We start from the raw sequence: 27,569 nt of genomic DNA on the forward strand, positions 1-27,569 counted from the left end.
TCATGAAGCACTTGTAGTCCTTGGACTAAAGTGGGAAAGACAGCACTAACTTCTGTATAAACACAAGAGATCTGGGAATTGTAGTGGGCCAAGGAAGTAGGTAAAAAGGAGTCTCCCCTTCAGCCATAGGAACAGGGTTATAGCTGGGCCATAACTATAATGCCTGCCCAGTATCTTGAAAGGGAGTAGCCTAAGGTCTGCAGAAAAGGGGAAGTCATGCTGTGTGGGTGTGTGAAAATAGGAGCACCTAACTTGAAGGAGTGCCAATCTCAGAAAGAGCTTACTATAACAACTTTTGATAATACCAACATCTCTCATACAAGCCAGCAATTTAAGAACCATGCCATTTTGTGTCTCACACCAGTGAAGTGTTCATTAACCTCTAAGTTACTTCACAGTTTTAAACACCTGCCTACATGGCCTTCTTATTTTACCTACTTGTAAATAAATCTTCTGTTTCATTTTGAATCTCCACAAGCCTTGTGTTCCAGTTTCTGTTTAAGGGAAGTGCAAACCCCTGATCTTTCCCCTACTTGGACTTGGCTGTGTAACCATACCACTTATATGTTCCTGAAGGGTAGGACAAGAAAGAAAGTTGAAGCTAAATCTCAACCACGCTACTAAAGGCTTCCCAACCCAGTATTCAGCTTCATAGGCTTAGAGAGGAGAAGTTTTACCTTAAAGTAGAGGAAGGTCAGCCCAAGCCTGAGTCAGATGAGGGTTTGTGACAGGCATTTGAAAATGGCCAGGAAATGTGCTGGACAGGATACCGGAGATGGTTCTGAATTAGGATGTGGGGCAACTTGATTTAGATCTGACAGTAACCATGAGATGGGCTGACTGCCATTCCTGAGTCTATGATTGAATCATCCAGGCGCATTGTGAGAGAGCTTTGGTTATTGTTCTGCGCACTTGGGTTGGTATATATTAGAAAAAGTTGTGAGGTGCGAGAAGCAGTAGAAGAATCAAATCGGTAGACAAATCAAATAAATAAATAAATATAGTGGCTGCTCCTCAGCCACTGAAGCCTGATCACAACTGCACACACATACCAGTCTGTTGACTGAGTAAAAGGGAACCAGCCTCAGAACAAGTATGCTTCCTGCATAGAAGATGAATGCACAAAGAAAGCCCTTGGCACAACAGGTTCTAGCACTCTTTTGACAGCTGAACTTATGGCTGTTAGGGGTAGCCACTAGCATAAAGACTGAACTTTGCCATTAGGCAGCTGCATACTTTGCACATTTTATGTGAATAAGGGGGTGTCACATGGGCAGCATAACGTATTTGCTTCCTCTGCCACCACTGTCCACGTTCTGGGTATGAATCTACCCATCAACTCCAGCCTCCTTGCTTCAGATGCCCCTGCCATTTGAGGCTACATGGCAACTCGAGAAACGGCCTTCTTGGTTGTTGTACTGAAAACTTGGAACTGCCTCCCTGGGGAGATTTGCCTGTCTCCCTCTGTAAATGGCTTCACCAGCACGTGAAGACTTTTTTGTTTCATTATTGGCCCTCCTCCCTGGTTGTGTGTATATGTGTGTTTCTTTATACGTCAGTAGGTTTTTACTGTATTTATATATTTTAAATGTAATTTTAATGTTTTAATTATTTGTTGTTCACCTCCTTGGGGGACCCTATTTTGAGTGAAAAGCAGCATATAAATATTTTAAATAAATATATACAATACTTGTCCAGCATTATTAACTTGGCATTTTAAAAGGCTCCCTGGTGCATGTCCTATTTTCCTCTGGCAGATTTCTTAACTAGTTGGCAACAGTCCATGCTGGAGAGCTTTGAGGTGTGAGCATATGGAAGGAACACTGAAAGGCATGCAAACTGTGGTGTGTTCTCAAGTTTTAAGTGTAAACAGGGTGCATGGCAGTGGAAGGATTTCTCTATAACTATCCCTGCATTTTAAAAAAAGTCCCACATTTCAGTCACAAATTGGGTTCTGAAGGTGCTCACAGGATTGAAAAAAAAAACCCCAATGCAAATGGTGATTAAAATTCAATGCAAATGTTTCTTGGGGAGGGGATTCTCAGCAGGTTACCTACTCTCAGCTGGCAGTTAGCAGCTAGAGGACTGGGGCTCTCAGCTTTGGGATCCAGGCATGATGGAGGAGGGTAGTAACAGTGTAGTAGCCTTTATAGGAACAGAGCTTGAAAAGTACAGTAAATAAAAATCCCATTTTAAATAACACAGCAAAAAAAAATTCAGCACACTGCAAGTAGATGCATTGCTATGAAAAAACATATTAATGCAAGAGATACTGAAAAAAATATCTAATTAAAACCACTAGAAAAATGACTCGAAAATTGGATTTGACATAACATTTACAAGGCTGTCACCATTATTACTGTGTGGCTTAGCCTTTCTGTGCCACCATTTTCATTGCGGGTTTGCCAGAGATTAGAAAGCAGACAAGTGAGAGGAAGGTCTTGCATATTTCCTTTGGCTTGAATGTAAAGTGAGGAGTGCAGGTAGCTTTCCTTTGCAACCTTTTGGCCTCATCTTTGACAAATAATCCCTTTGGATATAGAAAAAGGAAGCATTGTGACGTTGGTCCTGACCATTTAAGTCAGCCACATTGTCATTTCAGCATCTGTAACATAGAGCTTTATGGTGTTTTTAAAAATTATTAATCACAGTAATACAGCACTGATCTTGGTACGTTATCTGGATGTGCTACATCCAGATAATCTAAAGATCATGGAAGAAGACAACAACGAATCTTTAGGAGAAAGCTAATGATATATAGAGGTATTAATTACTACAGCTGTGGTTGGGTGCTGTACCAGAGCTGGCGTTTTGCCCCATTGGCCCCCATACTTTCTCCCCCAGTCTATAACTTCAGTCTGTGCCACTGCCCCATAATCCCTAATTTGGCTTCAGTTCTCACTGCTTCTGAGGCCCACAAGCTGTTCCATAGCCTTGCCTGTTTTGCAACCACTAGGCTATGTGGTTTTCTGGATCCCAAGTGTGCCTAAGGGATTCGGCTGCCTGTGTTGATACTTTCAGTGAAGACGGTCAGACTGAGACATTGCGATTATGTACTGTATTTTATTTAAAAGGAAGACCCTGTATGTGATGTGATCGATCTCCCTTTAAAAATGTATCACACAAATTCTTTCATTGCTGTACTTGACTGGAACTTGTATGCAAGTTTAAGATGCCCCCCTCTTTTTCTTGATGGCACATTGGAGAGGGGATCTAATCTTCCTTTCAAGTAAATAGGGCACTTTAGTGGGAAAAAGTGACCTGAGCAGTCCTGAGCAGATTTTTGAATTAGAAAGTAGAAATTTTGGTACGGCAAATTTGTATTACTTAAATTACATTTACCACCAGATGTTGTGGGACTTGAATGCTTAAGTTGATGTTTGTCGAGCAATTTCAGTTCCTCATATGAAATAAACAGTGCTATACAAATGTCAACTGTTTACTCCAAAGGAGCAAATATACCTAACATTTCAGCTTCTCCTACAAGGTAAACGCCCAAAGGATGCTGAAATGTCAGTGATTTCTTTCTCTTCTCTTTGACCCTGGTTTTCACTTTTGCAATAAAGAGTGTGAATTTCATTCTAGTCTTACACAAATATGTCAGCAGGGCATAAATGGAATTGTTTTGACAGATTAAGCGATATGGTAGGAAGCTCCTGTTGCTTATCATGACCCGGAGCGTTTAGTACCCAAGAACTGCTTGATGAGGCATTACTTAATGTAGTTTCCACACACTAAAACTTCTGCTGATTTCATAGAATGATAGAAGTTACATCTGGAAGGGATGCAAAGGTCTGCTTGCCTGCTCTAATGCATGGCTTTGCTTGGTTAGTTATGCAGGGGAAAAAATGCTTTTTCGAAATGTAGAGGGAGCCAGGTTGATAATGGCAGTTGCATTGGCCACTGCAGAGTAGCCCCACTGAAGTACTCTTATGATGTAAAGCAGTTTAAAGATTGAAGCTGTTGTTGTGGAAAATGTCTCTTTCACCCAATATAAATTGTGTTGTTCAGGAAGTGCTTCTCAGATCTCTTTCAGGGGACTGAAGCCCTGAGCTGTGGCAACCTCTACCTCTCTCAGTGCTCAGTAACCCTCTAGTCGTGCTGTTTAATAGAGCAAAGCCATTAAGTTGTCCCCATTGTAATTTAGATCACAGAAGAGACTTCTACAGATTCTTTCAGGTTAAAATAACTGGTATAGAGAGAGCAGGCGATACTATTCCACTATAGCTACGTGCTTAATTATATGGAATGCTGCATAAATTGTCAAGTGCAAAGAATTATTCTGATAAATTAAAATACTAATTAAATAGGCTATTGCAGAATTTTCAGAACATTATAGGGTTCCACTTCTTCAGGTAATTTGCATATCCTTCATCTACTGAATTTAATTTTAATGGACTTCTTTTTGTGTTTTCAGAAACTCTTTTTGTCTCATGGGGAGATTACAAAAAGTGACTTCATATGTTGTTCACTGCCATCTTAAAATAGCAGCTCACCCGGCTTGTTCTGCTGCTACCACCCCACTATACTTTCAAAAGTTTAAGAAAATCTTACGCCACAGCATTGGGTTTTATTTTTGTTGGAGTTTAAGGTTGTCAGAATAGTTTTTCTTTCGCAATTAATTTGCTAAACAATTATCTTCTAAGATGTATTTGGCATTGGAACAGAAAGAAATCTACAACGCAAGATCACTCATCAGTTTATACATAGCTGTTCCTTGCACTGTGCTTTTTAAAATTTTTGATAGTTTAATCTGTGCTGGTGAATACCACTCCATTTTGTTATAATTTGTTCTCACAATTACTAATATACCCCTTAGAATTACAACTCTTCCAAAGTGTGTTCAAGAGATATTTACTATATTTTTTCCTGCCTTTCAACCAAAAATTGGCTCCCAAAGTGACACACACTAAGCAAAATTGAATACAAATGACAATTGAAGTCCAGTGTGACTTAGAAACCAGCAACTTATATTGGAGGTGCCAGTGGCACTTACTTGTCAGAGTTCTGAGAAGAGTTTCATATTGGTCTCCCTGGGTGATGTTGACAGGATATTATGGGCATTGAAGTCTACCGCCTGTAAATTAGATTCCCACCCATTGTGGCTGGCTAAATCATGTCTTTGGTCTAGGGGATAAACTCCAAACAACTGAGGAAAGACCTGTCAAGATACCTCCCTTGCTTAAAGTGGACGTGGTAGAGCAGTGTCTGATTTCCTTTTTTAATAATTGACTGTATGGTAGCAGACTGATTTCAGGGATAAAAAAGCTGCCCTTGACCTCTTTCAATCTGGCTTCAAGCCTGGTTATAGGTCAGAATTGACTTTAGTAGTTCTGGTGGATGATCTCAGTTTACATATGGATAAAGTTGATTCTGTTAGATCTATTGGCATTTGATAGTCGTCAACCATGACATTTTATTGAATTGTCTGGAATCTGTGATAGGCTTGAAAAGGATATATCTCCAATGATTTTGCTCTTTCCTTAAAGATAGGATTCAAAGAGTTTCCACTGGAGAGGCAGTGTCAGCGAACTGGGAAATATGTGTGGAGTTCTGCAAGGCTTTGTTTTATCTCCTATGCTCTTTAATGTCAAACTATTGAATAAGATTATCCATAGTTTTTGATTTGGCTGTCATCAGTATGCAGATGACACCCAGCTCTGCCTTTCTTTACCTGAGCCTCCAGAAGCTGCTGTGACTGTCCTGAGCCTTGGGACTGTGGTCAGGTGACTGAGGGGGAGCAGGCTGAAACTGAATCCAGACAGGTCAGAGATACTGTTGGTTGGAAAGGCAGAATTGTTGCTTACCATTGTTTGGTGGGGTCCAATATTCTTTAATAGACCAGGTGAAGAGCTTAGGATTTGTTCCTGCCCTGCTGAAGGAAAAAATAGGAAAACGCGCCCTCTCCACACCGCATTCTATCTTGCACATAGACTGTCTTCCTATATTGACTCTGTTGATCTAACTATGCTGATCCGTGCTTAATGTCATTTCCATCTTGGGCTATAGTAATGGATATGACATGGAACTAACCTTGAAGATGGCTGAGAAGCTTCCATTGGTCAGTGTCTTGTGTTATGTGCCAGAAACATATAACACTTGTGCTTTAGCATTTGAGGTTCCTAACTGAGAGGTTCCATCTTTTGACAGTTTTACAATATGTTTCTTGCCCAAAGACTGTTTTCTGAACATTATTTAGGCTGATTCTATTGTTTTGGGTTGCTTTTATGCCCTAGCTGATTATGGTTTCTTATGGTGTTTTTATTATTTTATTCTATTACTCTACTGTGTGAGCCCAGTCTGGTCTCTGGGGTGGTGGCATATAAATTTTCTAAATAAATAAATGAATGAATAATATACTTATTCACATTACTCACATGCAATGCTCATATACTACTCTACTCACATATGTCATTAACATACAACTCTCAGCCAAAAGCATTCTTACACACAAAGCACCAAGCAGTTATCTAACTCTGCGAAAATTCTGCCAGTTTCTTAACTATACACTCATATAGGTTGTATGCAAATATACTCAATTTTTTAAAGGGAGGGTTTTGAAAAAAAAGAGAGAATGAAAAGGATTTCTTAACACAAGAAAATGGGAATGATTAGAAAAGGCTTTGGGGGAGCTTGTGCATGAAACTTGCAGCCGTCTCCCACTTTAGCCTGCATGCTGTAGACATGTCAACCCGACCACAACTCTTCCTTATTCCTCTCAGAAGATGTCTGTGGGGCTGCCTGCTTGCTTAACCTGGTACTGCTTGGACATGGACCAAGACCATAGCTGCCCCTCAGCAGCAGCAGCAGGAATTGAGAAGTGCCTCATCTTCCCCATCAACTAAACTACTTCCTCAAGACCGGGCGGGGGTCGGGGGGAGAGTAACATAATGGGCCTTGGATCTGACCTGATTTGGCAATTAGAGATGAACATGAACAGAAAAAAAAATGAACATGATGTTCGTTGTTCGTTGCCATCCTCGAACAGGGACTCACAAACAACCACAAAAATGGCCCTTGTCTGTTGCCACAGTCCCTCCATCTTTGAGGACTTGCAGTCATCCTCTGTCTGTGTGTGGGTAGTTTTTCACATAGGCCATCCAGCTCCTGGAAGACAGCGCTCTTATCTCGGATGGCTCACCACAGCAACGTTGGGACAGTTCCTTCCTATTCTCCCACTGACTATACCCAGCTGGTTGAGCATTGAGGGTGGGGGGCTCGCAGGGAGGGACTGGAACTTTGTAGCAAGCATGCCATACGTCATTCTCAACAAGAGTTCTGTGTACAGCCAGACACTTTTATTGCTTCTATGTAACCTATGGACATATATACGCTTTAATTATGATTTCTCAATAAAAAACCTTGATTCAAGAGAGCTTGGATTTCTTGCTGCAAGGGGGGAATCGGCTTCAACGTATCCTGTTTTCCCTAGACTGACAGCCCTGTTCATGAACATGTGAACATGTTCGTGGTTGGCTGTTTGTAGGGGCCAGCAGGCTCTCTTCCAGCTATCATACAGGTCAAGATTCCTATCGCACCACTCCCAGAAACCTGACCTGAGCAGGCAGCAGGAAAGGTACCAATAATAAATAATAGCTTGGCCCAGAGCCTGGCAGCAGTCCTGGAACTCAAAGGGGTAGATCCCTATCCCACCACACACAAAGAAAATTCAAGCTCCAATGCACTCACTCTATCAAAATGCCAACAGCAACTGTCTCTCCACTGTCTGCAAAGTCAGAGCTGGGAGCCCCCCTCCCCCCTGGTCTTTGCTCCCTTGTTGTAACAAATTTGGACCTCCACACTTGAAAGGAAGACCTGCCCAACAAGCTAAATTGGGCTTAGATTGAGGTTTCCAGGGCAACAGCAGGAGTTCAGCCAGAATTCAGACAATCCCTGCCTAAGTTGCCAAGGGAATTGATTGCAGGTGCCAGACTGTCTGGCTTGATGAACAGCAATGAATAGCAATGAATGAGGCTTGCAACCTGTTCATTTAGAATGGGGCCTCACGAAGAGCTTGTTCACAAACAGCAGATTGGGCTGTTCATGGCTTTTTTTTTGGTTTGTATTGCTTTTTGTGCCTGTCTCTATTGGCAATGCAGACAGGGCCGGCGCGCCCATGGAGGCCAGGTAGGCGGTGGCCTCGGGCGCGCGGGCACTGGAGGGGCGCTGGAGGGGGTGTTGGGGGCAGAGGCGCGCGCAGCGAAGCTGGCATGACAGGGCCGCCTGTAGCTACTGGTGCAGCCAGCCAGCCAGCCAGCCCCTTGCTGCCGCCGCCGCCACACACCTCAGCCGGGCGCAGCCTCTGTGCGCTGCTCGAGCAGCGGCTCGCGGCTTCTGCGCCCAGCTGGGGCGCGCGGCGGCGGCAGCACGGAGCTGGCTGGCTGGCTGCAGCAGCAGCTGTAGCCAGCCACGCCAGCTCAGCTGCGCGCTCCTCCGCCCCAGCCGGGTGCAGAAGCCGTGAGCTGCTGCTGGGGCGGCGCACGGAGCAGCCTCCGCGTGCCGCTACAGCAGCAGCCTGCAGCTTCTGCACTCGGCTGGGGCATGTGGCGGCGGCGGCACGGGGCTGCCTGGCTGGCTACAGCTACTGCTGCAGCCAGCCACGCCAGCTCAGCTGCGCGCTTCTCCGCCCCAGCCGAACGCAGAAGCTGTGAGCTGCTGCTGGGGCAGCGCACGGATCAGCCTCCACGCGCTGCTCCAGCAGCAGCCCGCAGCTTCTGTGCTCGGCGGTCCGCGCGCAGCCCAGCCCCCCTGTGGTGCATGATGACGTCTGCGATGACGTCATCACGCCTCCCGTGGGGCGCGTGCGCGCCCGCCGCCGCAGGCGCTGAAACCTCTGGCGCCGGCCCTGAATGCAGAGCAATGTAATAAAGTGAAGCCCCACAGAATGGCTAGCTCTGGCGTTTTTCTGTCACCCTGCCTAGCTTTCTATGGTGGTGTGATGGCTTTGTGAAGGCATAATTGTCTTAAACTCCATTTTTGGGATTTCCATGGCTAATATTTTTGTGGATACCTGGGACTTCCTCCAAGTATGCACTTACCTCCCTTCTTTTTCAGTCTGTTTCCATTGTGTTGTTTTCATGATCCATACTAATTGTAAAAAGTATGAAGTGGGGGTCTGTGAGAAATTAGGGGGGGACATTTTGAAAGCCCCCCTATCTGACTCTTCTGGAATTGGCTTGAATGGAGTAATGTGCCCTCCCCTCCTTTTTTCCCTTTTCATGACTCAACTGCTTACCACTGTCCATGTTCTTGGAACATATTCAGGGGCAGGAGAGGTTCCTATTTTATCAGTGGGTGGCCAAGTTTTGTTGTCTTTCTGAGCAGCATACGGCACAACTGCTTTACCATTAGATCTAGAGAGATGATGATATTGAAGCCAGAGCTGCTTACAGACAATTTAAGGGTTTTTTTTCTTTCATCCAATTTAACACATTTTGGAAGTAAATTGGCAAAAGTCAGGTTCTTACATCCCTATATGTTGTGCTTTATCTATTTATGAGCATAATATGTGCCCTCAAATGTTCTCTGAAGCTGACTTTGAATGATTATTGTCATTTAATTATTTTGTATAATACTAATGTCCAGGAAATAAAACATTCAAGCAAAGATGTATGTAAACAACTTTATTCCTCATCTCCTTAACAATGTATTGGAGACTCTGTTCTCCTCCTTACAGATATGCTCAGAAGCCTGGCCTGGATTTCAAATTTTAAATCAATGGGACTTAAGTGGACCTTCCTCTCTGTTGTTCCTCTGTTTGTAAAGATAGTAAACCTATTGGTCATTGATTGATACAGATGGAAATGCATAGATGTTCACTACAAGGAATACATGAAAGCATTCACAGGCTTACGGTTTGAAAATCAGTCTCTCAACAAGCCTAGCTTTCTAATCCCTGTGCCAGCATTGATTCTGAGCAGCCAAGGAGCGTTGAGGCATGTCTCTGCCTCAGTTTGCCCTTCTCTTTGAACAAAAGGGTTTAATAATATTTACTTAGCTATCTCTCTGGGGAACTATAAGGATAAACAAATAAAATGATGTTAGTTTAGCATTTGAATATGTGAAACACTATATAAATAACTAAATAGCAATACTGAATTGGATTATCTATCAATCTACACTTCTAGGCTGTGGTCCAGAAAAGCTCTCAGGCACATTTGGAACTCAAAAGCGAGGGGAAAAATTGAAACTAAGATATGTGCTTATTTACAACATAAGATCTGGAATGGGAGAGGACTATTCACAGGGCCATAGGGCCAAGAAGAACAATAAAGCTGGAGAAGCAAAGAGCTGCATTTCAGAAAGCTCCAGTTCTTGACTCTAGAGCCAAAATGATTCCCTGGATGAAATTAATAACATGGTTAAACCCAGTTCATATGCTCAGTGACACCCCTCTGCTGACCTGCTGAGGATCACTGGAAGGCTTCAGTTGAGGCCCATGCTCCCTAGGACTGATTCTTTGCCCAATCAAGGCAAGTGACCACTCGAGTTCCACGGTGAAGAAAGCAGAGAGCCATTCAGTTCAGAGGCTGACTCTGATGATGGTGGGAATGGAATGGCTGGCTGCAAGGCAGGTGAGGCTAATCAATGCCCTAGAATACCAAGCATGGATACCATCAGCTCAGCTCTACTTCGAGTCCTGCTGCCACTTCCTCAACACTGTTCTAGCATGTGTAGCAGGCTCAATGTGTAGCAGGCTCAATCCCTCAAGACTTGGGAGAGGTGGCATAAAAATTTCTTAAATCCAGTCACAACCTGCCTTTGCAGTAGAGGTGCTCCTTATAGAGTTTATGCAAAAGTGTGCTGTTTCCTTCTCCATGTACTGATCTCTCAGAAACAACCTGCATGGATTTTAGTGCTTGTGGGATGCACAAGGAGGACAGGGAGGAGACAGCTGACAAGAGTTCAGGTTCAATATCCAGCCATCTTGCTCTTGATTAAATAATCACTGTGATTGTCTACTAGAGATGGGCACGAACCAGAAAAAAACTGGACCATGCAGTTCATGGTTCGTCAAATTTCACGAACCACGAACTTTCACGACCCTGCCCCTGTTTCACAAACCAGTTCATTTGGTCCGTGAAAACGTCACATCCAGGACAGAAAATCATCACTTCCAGGCCAGCAGAAGGTCACTTCTGGGTCAGCAGAAGGTCTGCAGGAAGTCCATTCCCTGTTGCCTAGGAAACTGATTGATTGGCACCAGGCTGTCTGCAGTCACGAACCAAAAAACGAACCAAATGAACCAGCCTAAAGTTCATGGTGGTTTGTCAGAAATGGCATCTGATGAGCCGCGGTTCGCGAACCACAAACCGGCCTGGTTTGTGCTTAATTTTGGTTCAGAATTAGGTTCATGCCCATCTCTAGTCCCTACTGGGCCAATCCTCTCCCACCTTGAATCCAAGCAAGGGTTTGGAATGGTGAAGCAATATTCAGAATACAGAGTGCATTGTAGGAAAACACTAAATTGCTGCAATGACTTACAGGAGAGAAAAAATCTTCTGCTGTAGCCATCATTCAATCTACCATGATTGTGTAAATCATAGCCATATGTATAAGTACAGTATCAGGCCTTTTTTTCTGGAAAAAGAGGTGGTGGAACTCTCAAGAGGGAAATGAGGGAGAAACACATCGGCCCCTTTTCAAAATGGCCATTTCCTCCAGGGGAACTGATCTCTGTCTGGAGATCAGGGGGGCGGGGCCACTGGACATGAGAGGTGCTGGAACTCCATTCCACTGCATTCCCACTGAAAAAAAAGCTCTGTCCAGTATATACATTCTGAGCTTTCATGCAATCATTGCCTGATAAGAAGCTCACCAGCCACTTTGTATCTGGTATCTAGATGGAATTGGAGGAATGAATGTAACTTTGCAGAACTGCACAGCCACCAACTGCACTGCACTCTTGAAAAAGAGATTACAAAACAGGAGTTCAGCTTGCGCCCTGTTGAGCGCATGGTGGTCTGTGGTCTTCCCTGAGGGTTGGACATCTCAGCTGCGGTTTCTCCTGGTGGGGAATTGGTCTCAGGAACGTTTCCGTCATAGACCACTGCAGACAAGAAGAAAGGAATACCTTCCACAACATTTGAAAGTTACTTTTAGGACGTTTACACCCTGTCAGGGGAGGACTTTTGGTTTGTGCATTCTCTATAGTGCTTACTTAACACTATATATATATATATATATATATATATATATATATATATATATATATATATATATAAAGTGTTTGGCTTATTTTGTTACATTTGTGCGACTGTATAATTATTGTATGGGTCTGTAGACCTCATTACTGTGGGTTGGGTTTTTTTGTGCGCACTTTGTATGCTCCATCAGGTAATGACATCAGGACCAATGAGCAAATGAACAGCTTACTTGAAGTCCTGTTACCAAATCAGGCTCAGCTCGTCCCAGGCAAAATTTGAGATTCAGTTCTGAATTCAATAGTTATCTACTCTTTCTCTGTATCAGTTCACTATAAAATTGAAGTGATACTAACTCATCTTGCAGGGCAAATGAGGCAATACACTTTGTACCGCCTAACTGTTATAGCAGTGATGTGCATGATGCAAACTCAGCCCAATCACAGGGAACTTTTAACGGTGTCAAATCTTAATTTTTCCTAACAGCTGACAACAAAGAGAAGCTTGAAAAAACAACAGGACTGAAAATTTTGCAGATTGGCATGGGGGAGGTAGGTGACGACAGTACATCTCATTATCTAAATGCTTTTGTGAAATCCTGTTCTCGTGGATGTTTGTAGGTGAACTGTCTGCATTAATCAACCTATGGGCTTTAAAAATTCTGATTATTAGACTGTTGCATCTGTCATAATAGTGTCACATTCCACCAGTTGTATGAGTAAAGCTCTATGGCCTTTAAGAAATGCTGTCCAAGCTTTTTTATATGTCAGAAATGATCTCCCCAAAGAAGAGCAAAGTAATAAAAGTATCTGATTATTTCCCCGGTTCCACAGAGATCTAAATTCGAGGTGGTTTCCTTAAATGTAAGGATAAAAGTGTTGGTTATCTATTAGCTAATAATCATTTTGTGCTTTTATATTTGGTTAAATGTACAGTAATCATAAAATGCTCATTTAAATCATCATAATCCTGTTAGGCATCCTATGCGGCTGAGTGCCCTCAGGAACAACCCAAGTTCTTGCAGGAACCCTAAGAGGTGGGATCACTGCGCAAGAGGAGTCAGGATTAGCAGATGGAAAGCTGCAGGACTTTGGATAGCTCTAAGGTTGACAACTGGTTCCCAGTATAGCCAGAATGAAGTATTCAGTATTGGAGCAGGCTCAGATAGAGGCTCTCTACTTCAACTCTTCGCCAAGCCCATAATGTTCTCGATAAGAACTCTCAAAATTCCCAGAATGATTTTTTTCTTTGCCTATCTGAAGAAGTGAGTTCGGACTCAGGAAAACTGATATCGAAATAAATGTTGTTAGTCTTTAAAGAGCTATTGGACTTTAGCCTTACTCGGATCGATCCAACCAGGTTTCACCATTCCATGCCAAGGAGTGCTTCTTAGAAGGCCCATCCTCACGTTTCAAGTTTTAATACTCCTGTGGTACTCCACTGTGGCATCTCCAGCCAGTTGGACTTAGTGACAGTGAAGTTGGAGGGTTTGGGTAAGGCAGGTCTGCTGTGGACTCTGACAAACAAATGATCCAAAAACGTCTCCACCTGCTGGCAAAAGATGGCGACAGAAGGGAGCGGATGAGTCTCTTTGGGGAGTGTGTTCCAGAGTTTGGGTGCCACACTCAAGAAGGGCTGCTCCTGGGTTGCCACCCACCTAATCTCAAAAGGCAGGTGCATCAGAAGCAGGGCCTTGGAAGATGACCACAATGGTCAGGTAGGTTCATAAAGTAGGCAGTTCTTCAGGTATGTTGGCCCCAAACCATATAGTGTGCAAGCTTTCAGGTTCTCCAGAACTCTTCCATCAGGCTAGATTTTTCAATACAAAAAAGGGGGAGGGAAGATAGAGATTAAAAGATGTTTCAGGCCATAATTGAAAGATCTATGATCTTCCATTTGTAATCTTTAGACTGGGCTATTATGTTGCAGACATAATTGGGTTAGATAGTGTTGGGTATAACAGGTTTCAGCCAGTTTCAAGTTGCACCAAAGCCTTCTGGGATAAATAGGAAAATGGCAGTCTTCATCTGAGATTGTAAAATGTAGCAGTCAATCAACTGTCTTTCTAGCTCTTGGACATACTTTCCACTTAAGTGTATATAGGAGAATAGACCAACAGGGGATTTTCCGTAAGTACAGAAACAAAGCTCTTCTGTACTGTAATGTGGTAGTTGTTGAAATGATCGTGGTTATTAAAGGGCTAAAAGACTGCAGAGTTTACTATAGCCAGATGGATAAGAGACAGCAGAAAGAAGGAAAGGGACCTTAAACTCTTCCTAACTGGTGTTTTCCAGGAAACAGAGTAGACATAAATGTCTCTTCTTATTTGTTCTAAATAGAAGTTGTCCATAAATGTATTTAAATGTTAAAATATAGAATACAATAAATGGCTTGAGGCTGATATTTGCTTGTCTTCCCATTTGTTAGGATAAGAGGCTCTGTATCAGAAAATCACCTCTTGTCATATGTGTGCAAGCACATAATTTTGAGTCTGCAATCCTAAACAGTTTTACTTGAAGACAAATCCCACTGAAATCAATAGGCCTTGCTTCCAGATAATGTGTTTAGGACTGGGGTGTCAGAGAGAAGAGCAATTAACTCTCAGGCCTTTAAGTAGATTAGCAACTTTTCAATGTATACTTAATTTTGTTGGAGTCAATAGGAGCGCTCCTTAGACCTCTTCTGAATTGACATCTATGCTTAAAGGAGATAGCAAGGAATTTTCAGAGATGGAGTATATGTCTCCTTGAGACACACTGTCAGATTATTAGCTGCAATGATGTAATTAAACAAGGAAATCTGAATCATAGCAGAAAATTGTGAAAGCATATGTTCAAGGTATTATGATATTCTGTATTATACCACATTGAAAATTATTAACACGGATAATAAGAAGTCACAGTCATGTATCAGCACCTTATTATGTAAACCCCATGAGAACATAAGTAAGCCCATCTTTACATTTCCTAGTAAAACAACAGACCCAGAGTGCTGTCCATACTGTCAGCTCTAGTGAGACTTATTTTCATAAGTCTCAGTTTAGCATACCATAACCTTTGTATGTTAGTTTAGACTGGATCCTACACATGACAGGTCATGTTTTTCATTAATTTTTTTAATCGACTCTTAGTATGATAACAAAAATAGAGCTTAATCTTATTGTGGCTATAAGATAAATTGGTGCAAATATTCTGTATGACAATTTTCAGAATTTTCAGAACTGTAAATGTAAGTTCAATAAGTGTTGATGATGTTTAAACTCACCTTTTTATTATTGCTTACAAGAGATGTTGGTAAAAATGAAGTTAATACATCTGCCGTGATTGAAAGCTTTACTGAGGAACTAAGTTCTAGTCATAAAACAAAACTCCAAACAAAAATGGAAGAGGAAAAGGCCAGGAACAATTAGACAAGATAGTCGCAGTTTATTTAATCTTCCAGATTGGGGGCAGGGGGAGGGGGATGTATTTTACATTACTCCATTTAAAATGTGAATACTAATGTTTTCCATTTAGAAATTTCATAGAATAGAAAGATGGAATAGAAATATGAGAAATAAACAATATGCCAGAAGCATACAATTTATGAAGGTACTAACCAAGAGCTGCCTTGCTCTATACACTTGGTAAACTGAGGTGCTTCAGGTAAAAAAATCAGTTTCTTATGCAGCCCTTGGTACTGCTGAGCCTCTCTTATTCTATATGTGAATGGGATTAATATAGCATAGAAAAGAGAACATAAAGCTAGTTTAAAATTAGATCTATGTTTTAATTGATGTAGGTTTCTTTATTTATATTTAAAATTCATTTAAGCCAGGGGGGCTGAATCAGAGTAGTCTTATCTGCACTTATCTCAAAGTAAGCCCAATTCAGCGAAGTGTTTTTATCTCACATAAGATCAGCCTATAAGGCTCACATGTGAAAGTACCTTTGTCTCAGTCATTGCACTGGTAATAGGACCGGAGTGATTTCAATCCACGAGATCTAGTTTGGAGGGATTATGCATTCAATGACATATGAAAACTAGAATCCTGCAAGTACTAAGGTTGCTTCTTTATATTACACACAAATGAGACAGTGTCTTCCAAGATAACTGTACTGTGTTTAAAGCTACTTGCACGCCCATCCTAGGCAACCGCTTCTGTCACTTATCCTGGTGTTTATCCTTCTTAACTACTGCACATATGACGTATTTTGACTTGTGACTGACAGGCTGCAGTTTCAGCACTGTAACTGGTTGTCTTCTTTAATCTCTGCTCTTATCTTTCGATTCCCATATCCCTGCATCTGCTTTGGTGTATATTTTGCATAACAAAAATGACAAAGCACTGTGGTGATAAAAAGTTATAAATGGGACCTGAAATTCACAGGCAGCTATTGATGTATTTCGATACATGTTGTGCTCTCGAAACACTGTAAAAAGCCCAGTGGTGAAGTGTCATGTTGGCTTATGAATTCCCCTGTACGGGAGTGGGGTGTGATTTTAAAGTAGCAGAATTGCCAAGTGATTGAGCAGTTGCTATGGTAGCAACAGTAATTCAATTTTTATTCAGTATCATGTAAAATGAACGAAGGAAGGTATGCCTTGTGGCTGTAGGAATGCATACATCCTGTTTTGCTTTTTTAATTTAAAAAATATCAATACATGCAATATATGTTGATGTAAGATGCTGTTTTGTCTTAAGGCTGTACTGCGCTCTTAGTTTTTAGCTTTCAACTGAAAGCAAGCAAAGAGTTCAAAAGAAAAGCGCATTAAAACCTAGCACACAATCTGAGCTATGTGCTGGAGCATGAATGCAGAATTAAAATCAAGAGACCTGCTTTTAAAAACCAAGATAGCATGGAATATTGATGCTTAACTTGTGATCCTCTAAAATTAGCTATGCTTATGCATAGTTAGGGAGGATGTATAGCATATGGATAGTTTTTTCCCACTGAAGTCCCAAAATTCCAGCATGGTGTAGATAGAGCTAAGAGCCAGTGTGGTCAGATTATCAGATAGAGGTCCAGATTCAAAACCCCACGTAGCCCTTAAACTCACTGGGTGATCTTGGGCCAGTCTCAACCTAAACTCCTTTACAGGGTTGTTGTAAGGACAAAATGGAGAATATTTGCTGCCCTAAGCTCATTGGAGGACAGATATGTGATAGACATTCCAATGTTCTTCTGCAAGGTGGTGGTTTTAGCATGATGGTGAGAGAAGCCCAGAGGGATATTGAGTCTTAAGATTCCTGAAACGGTTTTCACAGGCACAAAGATGTTATTGTGAGGGAGGAGTAATACAGTGCCATATAAATACACATGGCCTCTTCAGGCATGATGATTGCTTCTGTTTCATTTGTACAATGCTTATAAGCCCCTACCCCAAGGACCTTAAAATTTAACAGTGCTGTGCTAAATGCTTACAGCCATCAAAAACTGTTGACTTCAGCAGCCTTAGAAGAGTGTAACTGTGCTTAAAATGGCACTGTAAATGTCTAATTTAGAAGGGCAGATACTGAATAAATGCATATTGAGTTGTGTTTTTTTAAATTTTCTACTAAAATTACAATTACAAAAGTTTGACTTTATTATAGGTGACAACTTCCCTACCCTTTCCTCTCCACTTTTCAGTCTTGGCCACATGCTATTATAGAAAATATGTTGCAAGGGTGTTGAATGGCTATCCTTCTCACTCATCCCCTCTGGCACTGTTGTACTTGATAATCCTACAGGCATTTTTGGTCTTGTTATTTTGTGATTCTCTGATGGTTTTGCTTTAATCTGTTTGTAGAACATTCATGTCACACTTATTAGCTTCAATAAGAACTATCTACAGCAATAAGAGAAATAACTGACCTCTTAAGGCAATATTATGCTTTTGATCTCCACCATAAATCCCATTGTTATCAAAGTACTTTTCAAGAACATTCTGTAGCTGATTGGGGAAATATGGAGTTAGAGTCACTGTTTTTCTAATGCATACCTACCCCGCAGTTGGGGGGGGCAGAGGGGCTGGGGATTTTGAACAGGTATTTTGTTAGTCCCTACACCAAATTGCACTCCCCAGAATCCTGCAGGAGAAGCCATGAGAGTTTATCTGTTACATTAAGCAAAACATACTCGTTACTGGCACAAGTTGCAAGGAATCACTCCAAGAGGTGCAAGTAGAGCTGGAGAATTAAAGCAGGAAATATGAGAAGGGAGGAAAGTAAGAATAATAAAAATTCAGAAATATACAAGAAAAAAAGAGGGGGGAAGCAAGATCACTGCATGTCTGTGGGAGGGGAAACTGGGCAGGTCAAAGAGCTGTCTTTTACCTAGCTTGCTTTCACAGTGCTGTAACCATACTGGAACAAGAAAGTTGGCACTCCACAGTAGAACAGGTAGTTGCAGACTGGTCCCTAGCTATTGGTTGTGTTGTAAGTACAGTAATGAGTACTGAGAACGTAATGTGTAATGTTCCTCAGTAGGCTTAATGGAGGCTAAATGGGATGTTATTTACCAAGTGATGTTATTTACCTCTGTGCTATGAAAAGCTTCAGCAGCCCATTTCCACATTTTAAGCTTCAGTTTAATGGGCAAGATGTGTTGGCAACCCTTTTCCTAGCCACAAACAGCAAGTGGGATCCAAAACCCTTTACACTGCTCTTGCAGTTCCCTCAGATCCCTGCTCTCCTTTGGGGGGGGGTGTATGTGTCCCAAATGGTGGGGCTCAGATTTTGGGAGACATAGTGTACCCACTGAGCTAATTTTATCCATTCCTTCTCGTTCATTCTGTCTGCACATTCTGTTGGGATTGCTCCATAAAGTTCTGATCCTATAAGGCAATATGCATCATAAGTGACAGTCAACATAGTGTAGGGGCTAGAGTGACAGGCTAGGATCTAGGTGGCCCAGGTTCGAATCCCTATTTTGCCATGGAAGCTCGCTGGGTGCCCTTGGACTAGTCACAACAAACTCTCAGTCAAACCTACCTCACAGGGTAGAGGAGAATGTTGTAAACTGCTTTGGGTCCCCTTTGGGGACAAAGGAGGGATATAAATGTGGTTAAATGGACAGACAGACAGATAGATGTGTCTTGTGAGCAGTAGGAAATGTTAGTGTGAAGTAACATAGTTGTCCAAGACAGTGGTTATATTCAATGTGTCCCCCACTTCTGGGGGGATTAAACCAGCATGGCAGTCTGCTGACAACATGGTAATATACGACTTGCATATTTGCAAGATCCACCTTTCTGCACTGTGCATACTTACTACTAGCAGCTGTCGAGGGAGAGAGAGTGGTTGAGACAATACACAGAATAGATATGGGGACACAGAGAATCACTTGGCTGTTTGTACAAAACACCCTTCTTCTACAGTTTGCATCATAGAATCATAGGGTTGGAAGGGACCTTCAGGGTCATCTAGTCCACCCCCCTGCACAATGCAGGAAATTCACAACCACCTCCCTCCCATGCCTCCCACGCCCCCTGCTCCATGCCCAGATGGCAAAACACTGTCAGGATCCCTAGCCGAACTGGCCTGGAGAAAATTGCTACCTACCCCCAAGGTGGTGATTGGCATTACCCCGGGCATGTAAGAAGGGGCCATGTAAGAAGAAGCCACTAAAGTCCCTCCATGTGAGTTCTAAGTGTGAGCAACAGCAGATGAAGCCCCATGCTATATGCCCTCTCCTCTGAGATATGGGGATTTATATAGTGCTTGAGAGAGTTTTGATCACTTCCAGGCATAGACAGTATCTTAAGCTGTGCTATGACCGAAGGGCATGGTGACAGGCTGAGAGGAAATTGTATTTTCATTCTCTATGATTTCTATCAGAATTTTTTCAGTTACAATGGGGTTGTTGGAGGCATAATATTTCCCCAACACCAGGAAATGCAGAGCAGACTGGAGATGCTTAGGATGCCATCTAAGCCCCTCTCCTCTCCCAGCATTCCCCTAATGCCACCTACGTCTATGATGATGCTAGGGTAACACTGACCCAGCAGCAGTTTGGTGCCTGCACTGCTTGGTGCTGGAATATCTCTGAATACTGCAACATATGTTGGTATAAGGCATAGTAGTCAGAGACAGAGTTTAGGATTACACTGAAAATGACATTTAGAAAATTAATGCTCATTAAATATTTCCAAACACACTTAAATTCTACTTAGCTGTCATTAAGGACAAATGCACATGCCTGGAAATTTGACTCTGGCTGTGCATTAGATTTATGTGACCAGTATGCTGTTTAGCTCGCAATAAGCAGACTAACTTTTCCCACATACCTCATCATAGACCAAAATCAACCTGGGCAAGAGACCAGTCAGAACAAGGCTTGCTGCACTACAATATGCTCATTGGTACTCATGCCATTCAGTATTAAAAGTCGTGCCTGCATACAACTTCATTAAAATAACATGCAATACTCTTTGGCAATTGCAAACTTGTGTTCTCTCCTTAGATAAGGGCAGACATTCTATGAATTCTTATGCAAACTTCCTTATTTTTAATGAAAGTAAAGTATTTTAATGGATGTGTTGCTGGGAACCAAGATCAAGATAATTCGTACAATGGTATGCTTCATTACTGTGTATGTATGTGAATGTTGGACAATGAAGAAAGTTGACAAGAAGAAAATTGATTCTTTTAAAAGGTGGTGTTAGATATGGATACCATGATGGATGGCCAAAAAAGACAAAAAGTGGGTTCTAGATCAAATCAACCCTTAATTCTCCCTAGAAGCTAAAATGATGAAACTGATGCTGCCATACTTTAGTCACATCATGAGAAGACAAGACACACTGGAAAACACTATAATGCTAGAAACGGTGGAAGGCAGTAGGAAAAGAGGTATCTCCAAAATGAGATGTATTGACTCAGTAAAGGAAGGCATGGACTTCAGTTTGCAACACTTCAGCAAGGCTGTTAATGATAGGATGTTTTGAAGGTTGTTGATTCATAGGGTTGCCACAAGTCAGAAGTGACTTGACAGCACATCACACACACACAGAGACTTTTATTGTAGCATATTCCTTTTACTTATCATCAGTCTGATTTCCCTAAGTATTCAAGACAGGTAACATTAACATAACATCTTTCCTTATCCTTGTCTGGTAAAAGTTAAGGATAAAACTTCTTACTTTGCTTTTGGAATATTTTCAGACTTGGTCTTTGGAGAATCTCCAGGGTGAATGAATTTAGTGATCTGGTAGTTCCATGTGGCATGCCCATCATAGCTTATGTATGGTTTTATACCGCAAGGATTCTTGAATTAAATTTGGGCCTCTCTGGATTCTGGTGACTTTTCACCACACCAGCCAAAACAAGAGTTTATTCTGGCATGGCAAAAATTGCCAACTCCTCAAAAAGAGATGGTTCTCATAACTGCTAGCTACATGGAGCTGCATCAATGCATCTGGATTTTAAATAGACAACACAACTTTCATGGTTCTGTTGGCATTGCTGCCATTTTTCCAGCCTTGGGGAAATAACTGAAATGAAGCTTTAGGGAATCATTGCCTCCAGGATAGTAGCATATAAAGTTTCATCCGATGTGTACTTCAGAGAACTCTTCGGAATTCCCTCTTCACATGTTAAACTCATCCCATGTTTCACGCTCCCTTTTAATAATAAAGACCAATTATGGTGAGGACTGTTTTAGTTAATTTGTTCATTTTATAGTCTGCCTTTCTCACTGAGACTCAAGGTGGATTACAGAATAAAAAAGAATGCATTAGACTGTCAATGAACAATGAACAAAATCCTAGTCAATTGGTCTAGGATTACAGAATTAGTAGGCAATGCGAACCACAAGTGCCTCAGCAAGATATAATGAAATTATAAAAGTAGAAGACAATGCAGTAAAAGCAAGATGGTACCTAGAAAAATCATTGCAGTAGACTGTAATCTTGTTCCTTTATAATAGCACCCACCTGCACTCACTGCTGGCGCCAGGATTTCTGGCGCCTGTGGCCATCCCCGCACCACGGACTGCGTGATGACATCATCACACAGTGCAAGCCAGGAGGATTGGCTGGTGGATGGCTGGGGTGGCAGGCGGCGGCTGCTCCGCGCTCTGCACGCTGCCCCTGCAGCAGCTCGTGGCTGCTGCGCCCAGCTGGGGGCGTGTGGCAGCGGTGGCAGTGGCAGCACGGGGCTGGCTGGCTGCAGCAGCTGGAGCCCAGCCACGCCAACTCCGCGGAGTGCGCCTCCGCCCCCAACACCCCTCCACCGCCCCTCCGGTGCCCTCGTGCCCTGAGGCCACTGCCTACCTGGCCTCAATGGGCATGCCGGCCCTGCCTGCTCTATTCCATTCTACTACAGTTCTAATCCCTTTATAAAATGCTCCCTCAAATAATTCTGTTTTGCACATTCTGCAGAATGATAGCTCTAAGACTGTGGAATGGTTTTCCTGAAGGAGTAAAAAAATGGCATTATGTTGGCATTATAATAATGAACCCAGAACTTCTCATGCTTTTTTTTACATCTTCCCCTTGTCCCCTGCCACCTTGGATGTGTCCAGTTCCATATTCACAGCAAATCCTAGTCTATATGACATCTTTTCTTTTTGCACTCTTCCCTCCCATTCAGGATTCCAAACCATGATTAAACAGAGTTTTGTTGCAAGGCAGAGAGTGGACTGTAACAGCAGGATATAGGTTTTTATATATGATCATGGCAGCAAGCATACTGTATGCACAAAAATGGAAAACTCCAATAGTGCCTACAATGGAGGAATGGTGGATAAAAAGTTTTGGAGTTTGTGTCAATGGCAAAACTTACTTCACTGATCAGAGAAAAGACATTATCTACATTTTTGGCTGAATGGAAACCGTTTATAGACTTTTAAATGAAATAGTTAACAGTGATTTGATGGTATCTGGATTTATGGATTAAGAATCATGAACAATAGAAAAAAGAGAGCTCTTATGTTTAACACAGAATAAGCAAGACTTTGAAAATGATATATATTTGTCACGGAGAAAATTGGAACTCAACTTGTAGTTTATTCTCCCCCCACCCAATATTTCTAAATTGTATTTTCTTTTTATTATTATTAGTTGCTTGTCCAGTTTGTTATTTCATATGTATATGTACTGTTAGTGTGATTTTTTAGATTGTTGCATTTTTTCTTAACTTTTATGTTTACTGTTTATTGCTTAAATTAAAAAAAGTATAGTCAGGATTGCCCAGGTTTATGCATGCAGTGGCCAAACCATGATGATGGCTGAATCCTCCCAGTATATGGGCCCTTCCACATGCTCCATTTTTTTCAGGTTTTCCCTTGTCCCAAAGCTGTGTTTTCCCAACCTGCTTTGAGAACTCATCTTTCACATGCATTGTCCTCCTGCGTGTTTTGTGGGTGTTTGTTGAGGGAAAAAAGGTCCCAGAACAGAAAATGTGTTCTTTATCTGCTCATCACAACTGATGTTGGCACATTCCCGGCCAACTTTCCTTTATTTTTTTTTTTGAACACATGCGGGATTGTGCTATAGCATTGTCCCATCTTTCAGCTTCTGTAAAAACTGGGCATGCGTAGTACAGCATTCTCTACCATTGATTTCCTACTCAGAGTTTTAAATGCAAAAGTGTTTCATAAATATGCAAACAGTAGAGTAGCGCGATCACATGATTCCATATCCTACTATATAAAAAGCAAACACCACTCACTCCTTATCCCTGTGCAGGCATAGTACACAGGGATAAGAAGCGAGTCAGGAACAAAATGGTTTGCATCCCTGCTGCCTCCTTGGGCTTCCAGAGACACAGAAAGGCTCAGCGCGGCGGCTAGACCCTCCCAAGGTCCTGCAGCAGCCAGGGGCATGGCTCCCCACCACCTCTGCAGGGCCTTGGGAGGGCTGTGCACAAGCCAAGTGGCGGCCAGAGGAAGAGGAGCCCCTGATCTCTTCCCCAATCCCCCCTTTAACCGATGCTGCTGGGGGAGGTGCGGGGGGGTGCTGCTGCTGCTAGGGCCCATTGTAATTAACAGTACGATTGCTAAGTGAGCCAATGTAGCAAGCACTGCAGTGTGATTCCCTTTATCATAATAGCGCAAGAACTGTTTTAAAAAGTTTTAAAAGGGGGGACGGGGTTATACGATTGTGTATGCGAGCCAGATGCTTGCATGCGTCTGGGGGTAAAAGGGGTAATGGTGAGAGGAGGGGTTGGAGATTTGTGGGAGGGCTCTTCTGAAGCAAAAAAAGCCTCCAGGGGCATTGATACAGTAGATAATTGTGCCAAAAAACCAGCATCAAAAATGAAAAGGGAACAAAACAAGTTTCACAAAAGTCGCTTAGAAACCGGGATCATCACGACCTGCTCACACGTGGGAAACGATGACGTATGCAATGCGTGAAATAACCCACCAAAGTTCCATTAGCAGGCCGTCCTATTAAGGTCATGTGGAAACGACTAGGGGTGTGCAAAGGCACACTGTTTCGTTATTCTTGTTTCGGGTTTACCCGAAACAAGAATCTGTTTCGGATACAGGCAAAAGCTTTCGGCTTTCGGGTTTGTTTCTGCTTGTTTCGGCTTACTTTCGGCTTTTTCAATGGGAAAATGCCTCCGTCTTCCCGGATGCCTGGGGGAGGCATTTTCCCACCGAATCATCCCAAAATTGGTGGGGACCTTCCTCTAACTCCTCTCTAACAACCCCCCAAGTTTCAGACAGATTGAACTTTGGGGGGCCGTGTTATGGCCCCCCAAACCAGGTCCCCCTATCCTCACATAAGAAAGGGAAGGGTGAGCATATTGTTAGCTTGCTGCTGCTCATCTTCTTCTTCATTATTTCCTATGGGGAAAAAATGAAGAGGCAGGCTTCCTTTGCCAGGGGTGGCATTTTGCATGCAAAATGCCCCCCAACCCTCTGGGGCCCTTCTCCCACCCTTCCTCCCACCCCCACCAAGGCACAGCCTGCTCCCACTTGGGGGGGGCATTTCATGGCCTCCCCAAGTAGGTGCTCTTTTCTCTACTACTTACAGCTGGGGGAGGCTTGTCTTGCCAGGGGTGGCATTTTGCATGCAAAATGCCCCCCAACCCTCAGGAGCCCTTCTCCCACCTTACCTCCCACCCCCCACCAAGGCTCAGCCTGCTCCCACTTGGGGGGGCCATTTCATGGCCTCCCCAAGTAGGTGCTCTCAGCCCCCAAAGTCCACCTCCTACAGCCCCACACAAACCCAATTCCCCCCCAGCTGCCACACACAGACCCAAATCCCCACATTAACCCCTCACAGACCCAAATCCACCCCCAGCAGCCCCACACCCATAACCCCAGGAACAGGCAAAGGCCAGCCCTCTCCCTTTGTTCCCTATGCTGGGAACTTCTAAACTCTCTTTCCCTGGGCAATTCTGCACAGCCCAGGGGTGCCACAATGGTGGGCACACTTCTGAGTGCCAGCTGGACCCTGTGAAAGAGCACCTGAACCACAGACACAGGGGGGTGGGAGGAAGGGTGGGAGAAGGGCCCCTGAGGGTTGGGGGGCATTTTGCATGCAAAATGCCACCCCTGGCAAGACAAGCCTCCCCCAGGTGGAATTGGTGGAGAAAAGAGCACCTACTTGGGGAGGCCATGAAATGCCCCCCCAAGTGGGAGCAGGCTGAGCCTTGGTGGGGGGTGGGAGGAAGGGTGGGAGAAGGCCGCCAGAGGGTTGGGGGGCATTTTGCATGCAAAATGCCACCCCTGGCAAAGGAAGCCTGCCTCTTCATTTTTTCCCCATAGGAAATAATGAAGAAGAAGATGAGCAGCAGCAAGCTAACAATATGCTCATCCTTCCCTTTCTTATGTGAGGATAGGGGGACCTGGTTTGGGGGGCCATAACATGGCCCCCCCAAAGTCCAATCGGTCTGAAACTTGGGGTTTTGTTAGAGAGGGGTTAGAGGAAGGTCCCCACCAATTTTGGGATGATTCGGTGGGAAAATGCCTCCCCCAGGCGTCCGGGAAGACGGAGGCATTTTCCCATTGAAAAACCCGAAACAACCCGAAACGTTTCGGGTTATTTTCTTTCGATTAACCCGAAACGTTTCGGGTTTCCCAAAACGTTTCGGATAACCTGAAACAACCCGAAACAAGTTTGTTTCGGGTTTCTTTCGGGTTTCAGAAACCCGAATTGCACACCCCTAGAAACGACCTATGTCTCTTCTGGCCTTTAGAAAAAGAGGCAAAGCCGCCTGTTTGATATTTGTGTCAGATACTAGAGAAGCTAATGGGGCTGTTCTAATGAAATTTGTTATATGATTGTATACTTTATTATACAACTTTAAACTACTTTAAGATTACAGAAATATATCTGTTATATGTTTATAGTAGATACATAAAAGAAACATGAGAAATACAGTCATTGTGCTGCTGTGACCAGAAGTTTACTCATGTGACAAGGGAAATGATGGCAGAGCATCTGCACTAGCATGAATGTGTGCTTGTGAGACCTCCATTTCTCCCTTTATTCCCCACCCCCCGTCAGCCAGATGAGCAGTGGCAGGGGCTCCTCCGCCAGGGAAGTAGCAACCTTAATGGCAGCCTGATTCCTCCACCTTTCTATACCATCAGCTCTCCCACATTACTTGAGTAGGAATACTTTATCCTCTCTGGCCTGCTACAGATCCTTCTTTAAATAGGCCACCCTTCTAATCCCCTCCCATGGCTGGCTCCTCCCCTCCACCCTTTCACCCAATCAAGAAGCGTCCTGGAGCCCTGTCTCAGCTGCAGCTGCTTCCTGAGTTACTCCCTCCCCTGGGCAGGGCTTGGTGATGTGAGAGGCTTCACTTGGCTGCCAAACTCAATTACGTAACCCAGCGTCAAATTTTTTGTATGTGAAAGAAAATTAATGGTATCCTCATCCAAAAACAGTTTTTTTTGTTGTGAGAAGTCATGCATCTTGTGCATGTGTGTTGCTCTCAATGAGCAGGAAAAATAATGAATTAATTTTATAAATGCTATTGATGTTTTTATGTTGCCACTTTCAGCTAGGATGTAAAAAGTAGAGGTAGTTCAACTGCTAATTTACAGATTCCCCTAAAGAGAATGCAAACAAATTCTGGTGCACAAAAGCTCTACTTTCCTATACAATGTTCAATTTTTAATTTTCAGTCCATCGTAGATTATGGTGATGAAAAACAATACTTAATCCCTCGTTAACACATGAATAAGTGGAAACTGTCATTTTTCCACCAGACAATAATAGGATTATCTTGAGAACTGTCAGTTTATGTGAAAACATTATGTTGCCCAAATTTTCATAAAAATTAGTGGTGGATAATATTCAAGATCAGAGCAATGGAAAGAGCAAAAAAAAAAATCTGCATTCATGGTAATAAATATTCATATTTGTCTGCTCAGGAGATAAAAATCTAATCAAGGGGCTATTGATGCAGTGGCGCTCTCTCCCTCCTCCCCCCCCTCTTTTTAAAACCAAGATGTTTCATCTAAATTGGGTTTGATATGGAAATTAGACCCACTCCAAGTC

The 27,569-nt window shown here is 42.9% G+C and overlaps 1 protein-coding gene across 1 annotated transcript in view; it reads left to right on the top strand.

Moving 5' to 3' along the window:
• The window catches only part of PTPRN2 (protein tyrosine phosphatase receptor type N2), an 816,843-nt gene that overhangs the window by 479,486 nt on the left and 309,788 nt on the right, over positions 1–27,569 (top strand). Inside the window, exon 12 of the mRNA XM_054990963.1 lies at positions 12,630–12,694. Within this exon, the coding sequence (XP_054846938.1) occupies positions 12,630–12,694 (65 nt within the window). The remainder of the gene's footprint in view (positions 1–12,629; positions 12,695–27,569) is intronic.

Source organism: Eublepharis macularius, chromosome 11 (assembly GCF_028583425.1).
Source record: "Eublepharis macularius isolate TG4126 chromosome 11, MPM_Emac_v1.0, whole genome shotgun sequence".
NCBI classification, from domain to species: Eukaryota; Metazoa; Chordata; class Lepidosauria; order Squamata; family Eublepharidae; genus Eublepharis; species Eublepharis macularius.